At 37.9% G+C, this 10,764-nt stretch overlaps 1 protein-coding gene across 1 annotated transcript in view; it reads left to right on the forward strand.

Annotated features, from left to right (window-relative positions):
- The window catches only part of LOC102765432 (charged multivesicular body protein 1b-2), a 69,336-nt gene extending 59,046 nt beyond the window's left edge, over window positions 1-10,290 (forward strand). The window contains exons 6-8 of the mRNA XM_006753358.2: window positions 5,956-5,999; window positions 9,202-9,274; window positions 9,686-10,290. Of these exons, the coding sequence (XP_006753421.1) occupies window positions 5,956-5,999; window positions 9,202-9,274; window positions 9,686-9,730 (162 nt within the window). The 3' untranslated portion in view covers window positions 9,731-10,290. The remainder of the gene's footprint in view (window positions 1-5,955; window positions 6,000-9,201; window positions 9,275-9,685) is intronic.
- The last annotated feature ends 474 nt before the right edge of the window (window positions 10,291-10,764 follow it).

Raw genomic sequence — 10,764 nt, forward strand, 5'->3', positions numbered from 1 at the left:
CTCAGGAGGCATGCCCTCATCCACCAGAGTTTCTTGGACAATATGTCAACCCAAACCTGAATATAAGGAATTTGATTAGGATGCCCTGGGCGGCCGTATATGACATAATGGACCCGGTAGGCAGTGGTCAGATCAAAAGACCCTGCATCTGGCCACCCCTCCTGGAAAGTGGGCCACTCCCATTCACAGAATCGCTGTAAATCAAAAGCATTAACATTATAACTTTTAAATCTACCCCAGAACTTCAGTTTAATACAGTAAATTACAACCCAGGTAAGAGCAACTGATAGACAGAAATCTTTATTAACTAAGTAGGCTGATTCCCCTTTAATAGAGAGCAAAAGACTCTGAGAAAAAAATAATTCTCACAGCTGCAAGAGGCTTTGAAGACTCTTAAAGGGGCCAGCCCAAACATTCAGCCAAGCGTATCAACAGAAAGCAGAATAAATCAAAAGTAGCTCTTACTTTACACAGACCGGTAATGATTTACACTTTCTTAGTAGACCAACCCAGGCTGGAGCTGTATCTAGTCCTCCTTCTCTGTAGTAAATTGGCTAGTCCCACACAAACAAACTTTGTCCCGACCCCATGATGATCGGTGGCGAGAGACAGACAAGGGAGGGGCTGACCTGTTTTCACAGAACCTCACACAGATTCCCGCCTGGCTGCGTCCCTTGGGAGCTTAGATTCGTTGAGCTAACGTGCACCCGTATAAATCCCGGGCCTGGTCACCTCCACATGGGGGTGAGTCACCGTTATGCCATATGACAAATCGTGGAACCGCAGGTTGGGGCCCACTCGGACTCCGTAACCGAAGTCATGGAGCCACACAAAGGAGAGGAGAGGGCAGGCCCCCTCCCTCCACACTCACACACTTTCACCAGACATTCACTCAGAGTTTAAACAATCCACCCAATTCCTAACAACTTCCCAATTCCTGAGGGAGCTCTAAAGCCTCCCCCACTCTCCTTGACATGATCAATCACAATACCCAAACTCATCTCTGTGTTTCTCCCTCGCCCTTCCACTCTCTCTACAATCAATAAAAACATAATTTTTTTTAAAAAAATGAAATAAATAAACAGATCGAAATTCAACCTGTGATGCTGAGGCAGCGGGGCTCAGCTCTGTCCAGACGTGGTCTGGACTCGCACATAGTTCCGTGGTGCATGAATCCCAGGCTGAGATGGAGCAAGAGGAGGAGGTGCTGAACCAGTGGCAGGCAGCTTCACACCAAATAGCAGGGAATATTGAGAAGTCAATGTGCATCTTGGACATGTCTCCGTCTCCCAAAAGCAGTGGCGTGCACACCTCTTAGAACCATGGCACATCAGGCATTCAACACATCCTTCAGGGTCCACAGTTGGAGAAGATCCCCTAGGTTTCTGCTCAGGAGCCCAGGCAGAATGCAAATGAAATGGGGCCACAGTTCAGTTAGTGTGTTACTGCCTTGAGCATAATGTGAACTTTTGATCCCAAGTGACTTTCCCTCCTGTTATGGGTTGGCTCAGCGAGATAGATCACAGACTCAGAATTTAAATTTAAGAGCCTTTATTAAGCTGGCCAGCTGACCACAGTACCTATCTCCCCCTCTGGGAGCTTCGGAGCATGTGGCAGAGATCAAGGGTGCAGTATGATCCTTTATAGCACAACAGTGTTACCTTAGAAGTTCATAGAAAGTTCATAAGAACAAAGAGGGAGTGGTAAACAGAGTCACACCTGGCTGGAGCGTATCATAACACATTGTTTTTCTAAGACAATCTAGCAATTTTTCTTCCATGGTTCCTAACCCTGACACAATCCTCCATACGTCAGTCCCCCCTCCCAGCACATTCAATTTCTCATGTCCCATTTTCTCTCCTTAGCACATTCAGTAACATTCTGTAACCCTTCCATGCCACAGTCCCTCACCCTAGCACAGACAGACCTAGGTGCCCGCAGTCGGAGAAGCTGGAGTCTTGGTATTCCTGGGTTTGCAGCTGAGGTAACTGGTCCCTGGGGGTTGTGGTTGTAGGGTCCCAGAAGGTATCCGAGGATCTCCCCGGTTGAAGTTAAGGCTGTGCTTCAGATCACTGCCACTCTCCCCTTCAAGGTAGCACAGTCTCTGTGCAGAGCCAGCCGTTACGGGAGAGATTTCACCAGCATTAGAGGCTGCCCGGCTAGGGGAGCCCGGTCCGGCAGTCCCCAATAATTCCTTGGAATATAGCTATCCCTCCCTCACAAATACATACACTCCCCGCACATCCACTCACTCTCCTTTTGTTCTCTCACTCACACACTATCTTGCAGGCTGCTGTTCTGTCAGCAGCCATCTTAGAATCCAGGACACTTGGATTTCTATTCCCCATTCTACCACTAACTAACTTTGGCACCTTAAAATATTTACAACCATGGGCCTCAGTATATGTAGCTATAAAATGTAAGGCTTGGAACCAATGATATGAAAATGCCTTTTACTTCTGAAAAATCTTCAGATTTATTCACCCAACATTTGCTGAACACCTTGTGTTTAAGGTATTGTGCGAGGTGCTGAGGATAGTCAAATATATGCAAAACATTCTAACAGAAACAGAAAGGGATCTGGTTGAACACACTTAGTTACCTACATTTTCATAACCTGCTAATGAGCAGTTCGAATTTAAATGGGCATATCCACTTTGGAAAGGCAATTTGGTAATATCTGCAGTCTGTTTTTAACATAACAGCCAGAGTGATCCTGTGAAAATTGTCAGGTCATGCAACGTTTTTGCTCAAAATCTTCTCGTGGCTCCACATCTCCCTAAAAATAAAAACCAAATTCTTTACACTTGCCTGTAATATCCTATGGGATCTGCCCCTCCCTGCTTCTCTGACCGTATCTGCTGTTACTGCTTAGCACTCTATCAGGCACTTGACCTCCTTGTTAATTCTCAAACACACCAAGTACATTTCTTTCTCAAAGCTGTTCCTCTTTCAGTTTCCTTTGCCTGAATGTTCTTCCTCCATCTAGCAGATATCCTCATTGCCAATTCCCCACCTTCTTCAGTTCTTTGTCATTTTCTAAATGAGGTCTTCCTAACCATCCAACTTAAAAGTACATCAAGAGCCGAAACCGGTTTGGCTCAGTGGTTAGAGCGTCGGCCTGCGAACCGAAAGGTCCCAGGTTCGATTCCGGTCAAGGGCATGTACCTGGGTTGCGGGCACATCCCCAGTGGGGGATGTGCAGGAGGCAGTTGATCGATGTCTCTCTCTCATCGATGTTTCTGACTTTCTATCTCTCTCCCTTTCTCTCTGTAAAAAATCAATAAAATATATTTAAAAAAAAAAAAGTACATCAAGAGCGTACCCACCATTCCCTATATGCCCCACATCCCTGCTTTATTTTTCTTCATAGTACTTATCACCTTCTAATATACCATACGATTTTTAAAACTTTTTATTTGCTCCCCTTCAAGTGCACACTCTAGAACAGTGATTTTCAACCTTCTGGCCCTTTAAATACAGTTCCTCGTGTTGTGACCCAACCATAAAATTATTTTCGTTGCTACTTCATAACTGTAATGTTGCTACTGTTTTGAATCATAATGTAAATATCTGATATGCAGGGTGGTCTTAGGTGACCCCTGTGAAAGGGTCGTTAGACCGCCAAAGGGGTTGAGAACCACTGCTCTAGAATGTAAGCTTAAAGTAGGCAAGGATAGCCCTGGCCAGGTAGCTCAGTTCATTAGAGCATTGTTCCTATGCACCAAGATTGTGGGTTCAATCTCTGGTCACGGCTCATGAAAGAATCAACCAATGAATGCATAAATAAGTGGGACAACAAATTGGTATTTCTCTCTTTCTCCAACCCTTTTCCCCTATTCTTCTCTTCCCCCTTCCTCTCTCTCTAAAAATCAATTTAAAAAAAGGCAGGATTTTTTATCATTTTTGTTCATTGATGCATTCCTAGCACTTAAAGTGATATCTGGCATAAAATAGTTCTCAGTATTTGTTGAAGTAATCAAAGTATATGAAAATACATTTAACTTATAAGCTAGTACTTTTACTTCCAAATATATACACAAAGAAACCCGTGTGTATGTACAAAGATATTTATACATGAGAATGTTCATGGCACCATTATCTATAACTGGGACAAATTAGGGGGGATCTAAATGTCCAGCAATTAATGGATAAATGAAACAGAATGTATTTCTATACTGTAGTATCACAATGAGTGACCGTGAATGAACTAGATCTCAACAGAATTAGATCTTACAAGTTTGAATAAGAAAAGTAAGTTCCAGAATAGTATGTATAGTATAATACTATTAAGTTTTAAAAACAAATAATGCTGTTAGATATAAAGTAAAAACAATAAAATGTAAATGCACATAATATTCAATCTATTGTTTCTGAACTTTTCCTGCATTTTAGGATCACCCCAATAAATTCAATAAAAAGGGAAAAAATAAATAAAAATTAATAAGTGAATGAAAGAGAACAAGAGAAACTAAAGCCTAACAGCAAGATTAGTGAGTTGCTTAAAATCATACACCTTGTTAATGATAGCGCTGGAACTATGTCTTAGAACTCCCACCAGTAAGTCCAAAATATTTCTTAACAACTAAGTAAAAAACAAGAGTTGTTTTGATTAATGACACTCTATTTCCTGAGAACTATACTGTAGTAAATATCTCACTATACTTATATTTTATTCATCTGTAAATATTTTTAAAGAGTAACCCTTAATATAGAAGTTGTGTCAACTAGCAGAAAGAACAATTATAATTAATATAAAATTCAAATCTATTACACTTCAAATATAAGCAAAGTGGGTTAGAAAAGAGCTTTATAGCCCAGTTGGCGTGGCTAAATGGTTGATTCCCAGTCAGGTTTGATTCCCAGTCAGGGCACATGCCCCGGGTTGCAGACTCCATCCCCAGTCTGGGGCATGCAAAAGGCAGCTGATCAATGATTCTCTTTCATCATTGTTGTTGCTATCTCTCTCTCCTTCTTCCTCCTTCTCTGAAATCAGTAAAATATTTTCTAAAAGAAATTAAAGAGCTTTATATATTGGTTCACTTTCTTAAAGAGAGCTACATTACCCAGGTTTCAAATTATATGTGAATATCACTACATAAATGCTGGAAGCTGGTCCATCCTTGCTGCTTGACACAGTTGCTACAGGGAAGAAACATCTGCACAGCATATGTTTCAAGGGACCTGGCATATATGGCATACTGTTCTTAATATGTTTGCTCCCCTTCTTAGAGCTATGTGTTTTAACCAAGGTCACCTCCCCAAGAAAGGTTGTTTCCCCAGGTGAGGGATTAACAGGAGTGCCTTTCCTTCTTCTTCGCCGACTCTGTCCACACCTATAGGAACCCCTGGACCTGCTGGGGCTGGACCCCAGCACATAAATGCCTGGGAACTCAATTTTTTTTCCCATCACCATTTATCCCCTCTATGCCCTCTTCCACCTCCACACACCCTCCTTCCCGCCACAGTCACCACACTATTGTTCATGCCCATGAGTTCTCTCCTATTTTTTTCTTTTTTGTTCAAACCCTCCATCCTTTCCAACATTCTACCTCTCCCCCACCCCCACCCCCCAACCAGAGTTGTCTGCCTGCTCTCTCTGAGTCTGTCTCTATTTTGCTTTGTAGTTCAGTTTGTTCATTAAATTCCACATATGAGTGAAATCATATGGTACTTGTCATTCTCTGACTGGTTTATTTCACTTAGCATAATCTTCTCTAGTGCCATCCATGCTGATATTTTTAATATAACCTCATAGTTTAAGGCTTTATTATTTAACATTATTCTGAAATAAATCTTTTTGAAATCAGCTCCCTCTGGTGGTAAAAATATTTTTAAGTAAGTTTTTATTTTAAAAATTGCAGACCAGTTTCCCCTTTTTAAGCAAAATCAAAAACAGAAACCACCCCGAAAACAATTGTCATTAAAATGCAAATTCTCATATTCTTATTCTAGAGCCAAGTGGATATGCTGCTTCAAGAAATGGCAGATGAAGCTGGGTAAGAAATTGTTCAGGGGATTTAGTTAATCTTGATTTAATATCTGTCAGCTCTAAAATTATGTAGTGTGGATAAAAATATTTGTCATTGCCACCAATGGTAGAGTTATGGTTTTGACCCTAGAAGTTAGTGTTGGAAGGGCCTTTGAAATATCCATCTCTGCCATGCTCATAAGAATGTGACTTTGTTCAGATCATTCTAGTATTTTCTTAAAAATCTCTAGCAATGCATTCATTTATTTTGTAATAAGAAATGGAGGAAGGTAATTGAGAGAGGCAGGAGTGTTCAAACATTTTCTCAATACCTTCTGTATGTATCAGATATAGCAAATATTTGGATTCTTTTTACAAAAATTGTCTTTCCAAAACAGTTCTTCTTTGTTAAGCTCAGTTTGAGTCCTGCAAACTGAGCGAGATGTGCAAAATGTCCAAGGGTTTTAAAAGATGGCAGCACCTGAGGATATTTTTTCCCATTGATTTTTAGAGAGAATGGAAGGGAGGGGGAGAGACAGAGAGAGAAACATGCTTGTGAAAGAGACACATTGATTGGTTGCCTTCTGTATACACCCAGACTGGGGCCAGGGATTGAGTCTGCTATGGAGGTACGTCACCTTGACTGAAATAGAACCTGCAACCCTTCAGTCTGTGGGCTAGCACTCTAACCACTGAGCCAGTCCTGCTAGGGTGATCATATATATATTTTTAAATAAGTAATTGACACCCTGTATCATACTGTTATTAGAAATAGGATATATATTAATAAACTATTTATTTCAGGACCTTAATGTTTGAGGGGAATGACTTGCCCATGATAATGTCTGTGCTATAGAAGTCATGTTATATCAGTATTCTCTAGTATATAACAGTCAAACCTCAATTCTCAAACATCTTCCATCTCGAACAGTTCTTGACCAAGTTGTTCATGAAAAAAATGTCTTGTTTGTCATACAAAATTTCAAAAGTTCGGTTCTCGACCTGACAGACCTTTCATGCAGATACCTGTATGATCAGTCATGTGTCTTTCGGGCAACAAACAAAGGAGAGAATGTGCAAGTATGAGTCAGTTTACTGCTAAACCTTGCATTGTTAAGATCTCAGGAAATTGTGCTGTGAATATTTTCTTTTTTTGTCTTTGCTTTTGTTACTGCTTATTATTAAATGTGTACAGTAAGCCCTCATGGGTCCTAAGAAGGTTAGTGATAGCAGCAAAGTGAAAAGGAAAGTTGTGAAAACAATGTTAGAGCTTAAAAAAGAAAACTAATGGCATAGTATGATAGAGTGTCTGATCTGGCTACCAAGTATGGCATTGTGAAATTGATAATTAGTACAATTTTAAAACAAAGCAGCCATCAAGAGTGCTGATGTTGTTATGGGTGTGGAAGTACTCACGAAAAGGTGATCACAGGCAATTGAGAACGGTTAAAACGGGGAATCATTTGGGAGTCTGGAAGAGATGCATTCAACTTACGTTATTTCTAATGGGGAAAAATGATTCCGTTTTTGAACAAATCACTTCTCGAACAGACTTCTGGAATGAATGAAGTTCAAGAACCAAGGTCCCACTGTATTTAGTTCAAGAGACGATTGTAGGTAAAGAATAATTTTTTTCCCAATAATAAATATGAAAACTGGGTGATACTGAAGTTTTATACTTTATCCTCAAAGGTAGAATAATAAATTAAAATAGGATTTATGTACTCTATCCTTTTCTCCTGGAAATGGAAGAATTGAAAACACATAGAAAATAGAGTTGATGAATATTATTTTAATGTGTAAGCTAATACTTGATTAGAATGAACAGTTAAGTTTAACAGCTCTTTAAATCACTAATGTGTCAATAGTGAATTAAAACCCAGTTTAATAAATCAGATTTGTCATATTTGAGAATAGGACTGGCAAGTAGGTTGTACACTGTTTTGCTTTGTTTACTGATGTAGGTGATTTTTGTTAAGTAGTTAAGAGACCAAAGCATTGTGTATCAGAAGACTCCATCTTAGTAACATGAAGCTAAGGACTTATTTCTGTTCTTACTAAAAACCAAATAAGAAGATTGGTCTTGAAAGGACAACAAATGTCTTATAAAATGAATATTGCTACATTACAGCCTTGCTGACTCTTAGTGGAGATCAAGTTTATTAGATAGCTTTTTGAGAAGATTTAAAACAGGATTTCTCAACCTTGACACTATTGACATTTTGGGATTCATAATCCTTGGGGCTGTCCAATGCATTGTAGTATGTTCAGAAACATCTCTGGCCTCTACCCATAAGATAACATCCCTACCCCGTTGTGACAGTAAAAAAATGCATCCAGGCATTGTCGGATGTTTCTGGGGACAGGTGGGTGGAGGGAAGGTTGAGGGCCAAAACCAAGAGAAATTACTTATGTCAATAATAGATGGTGACTGGAGCAGTAGAAATAGGTAGAATCACTGATGTAGAAATACTGATGCCCATCTTTAAAGATATTTAAGTGTCCGAATTCTGTTTGTGATTCCCTCAACAAAATTTTAGTATAGCATATCTTTACCTTTTAAGTAACAATCTGTCTATAGACTCTCCTAATGACTTTTAAAGTTACTGAGTTCTCTGTTTTGTTTTCAAACTGAAGTTGGCATACACTGGTGTAGATACAAGCAGAAAGGCTAGCTTATACCTTATAGGAGTAGGTACAATGTAGATTAACATCACAGGCCTTGGAGGCAGAAAATCCTGGGTTCAGATCCTGTTAGTAGGGTGGATCTTGGGCAAGTGAACTTAATTTTTTTTAAACTTCAGTTGTATGAGATGGATGCAAGTAATGATTCCTGCCAAGGGTAGCTCAGAAGCTAGAATACTGAACTTGAAGTTAACTCAAATGTTAGATGTGGATCTTGAGGCTACATTTATCTAACCTGTTTTATCTTTTTTGGCATATTAAATTTCTTTTATAATAGGAGTCATATGGTAACCTCAGTAAATTGAGTACATTGTATGATTTTTATTTTGGTCTTTTGTTCAGATGACCAATCATTTTCCTGCCTTTTATTAGCTTTTCTATTTACATGCATAAAATTTAACCAGTATTATCTTATTTAAATCAAGGTAAAATGCTAGGTGGAATATTCAAATTTGCAATAATTCTGTTCTATTACTTTTATAATTATATAAGGAGTAAAATGCCTATATTAACATCTATTTATGCTAATTATTTTAAAATTGTAGCCTTGATCTCAATATGGAACTACCACAGGGTCAGACAGGATCTGTTGGCACCAGTGTTGCTTCCATGGAACAGGTAGAAGTTGTATTTTGTCTTGATTAGTATGTACTTGATGTGTGAATTAAATAGATACTGTATATATATTTATATATAAGTAATATATATATTTTTTATAAAGAGTGCTTTCTACTATAGTATGACATCATCATAAATTAGCAAACTGTGTTTAGCCTTTACTCCTCAATGATGGACATTTTCTCTTTGCATGCACATTTCATTTAAAGATTGAATTTGCTTCCCTTCATAGCTTCTGTTTTATTTAGTTCTCCATTTATTCTGAAATGTTTTTAAAATTATATTCTCAATGTTATTTTTGTGTGAATTTTTAGACAGTATTTTAATCTTATTTAAAATATGAGCTATTTAAAATATTGGTGATTTATATTTGTCACAGCCTTCTAACTTTTAAATTTTAACTTTCTTCAGGATGAACTATCACAGAGACTTGCTCGTCTGCGTGATCAAGTGTAATTTAAAGAACTGGTGCTTTTGTTTACTTCACCTGCCTCTGAAAAATTTCATGTGTATATATAGATAAGTTGCACTCCAGTTACACTAAGAACACCATATGTTACAGAATGCTTAAATGCTATTTATTTATAATGCTTTCTTTAGCCATGTTGTACTTTCTAATACTTTAAGAAATTCCAGAGAGTTTCCACCTTGACATATTTTATAGTTTTGTATATTATATTGTAAAATGTGAGGGAGATTTTTTTAGATGACTTTGACCAAGCTAGCATTAATTTGTTGTATATGAAACATCCTTTTAAAAAATTGCATCACAAATCTGGTAACAAAGTACTACAGAAGAAAGTATAGAATAAAGATTTTGTGTTTCTTTTAATTCAAAGTTGTTTAAATCTCTGCATTCACATGTGATGCATAATAGTAAAAGCAGGGAAACCAAGTTTACTTAACATGCTTACAAGCCAAAAATACCTTATTTAGTGTCATACGATGGGCAATGCTATTTTTTTAAAAATCATTTTTTTTATTTTGGAGAGAGAGGAATGGAGAGGGAGAGAGAAACATCAGCAGCAGCCTCCTGCACAACCTCCTCCCAAGGAATGCCCAACCGAGCCACACTGGCCAGGGAGACAAAGCTATTTTTTTGTTTTATGTTTTGTGTTTATTTTTGCTGTTCAAGCACAAATGCATCAATGTTTATAATTGACTTTTATTCTGTCTTAATCAGCTTTTAAATTTAGATTATTACTGGATTTTTTAACCAGTAATTTGATGACTATTATTCCAAATTCCTGAAATTTAAAAAAAAATCATGGATAATTTTCCAATATAACTAGAAAAAATATACACCATTAAATTAATGAAAGTTTGCTCTGTTTTTAAATTTTTTCTTTGCTAAATCACTATTGTTAAGTATGAAACTTAACCTTTCATACTTTCAAATGAAATTGAAACACATTTTAAATGATTCTCCTTATTTCTTCTCTACCCTTGATAACACTGTATTTTGAAAGATTAATTTACATGGCCTTAAT

Source organism: Myotis davidii, unplaced genomic scaffold, assembly GCF_000327345.1.
Source record: "Myotis davidii unplaced genomic scaffold, ASM32734v1 scaffold1111, whole genome shotgun sequence".
NCBI classification, from domain to species: domain Eukaryota; kingdom Metazoa; phylum Chordata; class Mammalia; order Chiroptera; family Vespertilionidae; genus Myotis; species Myotis davidii.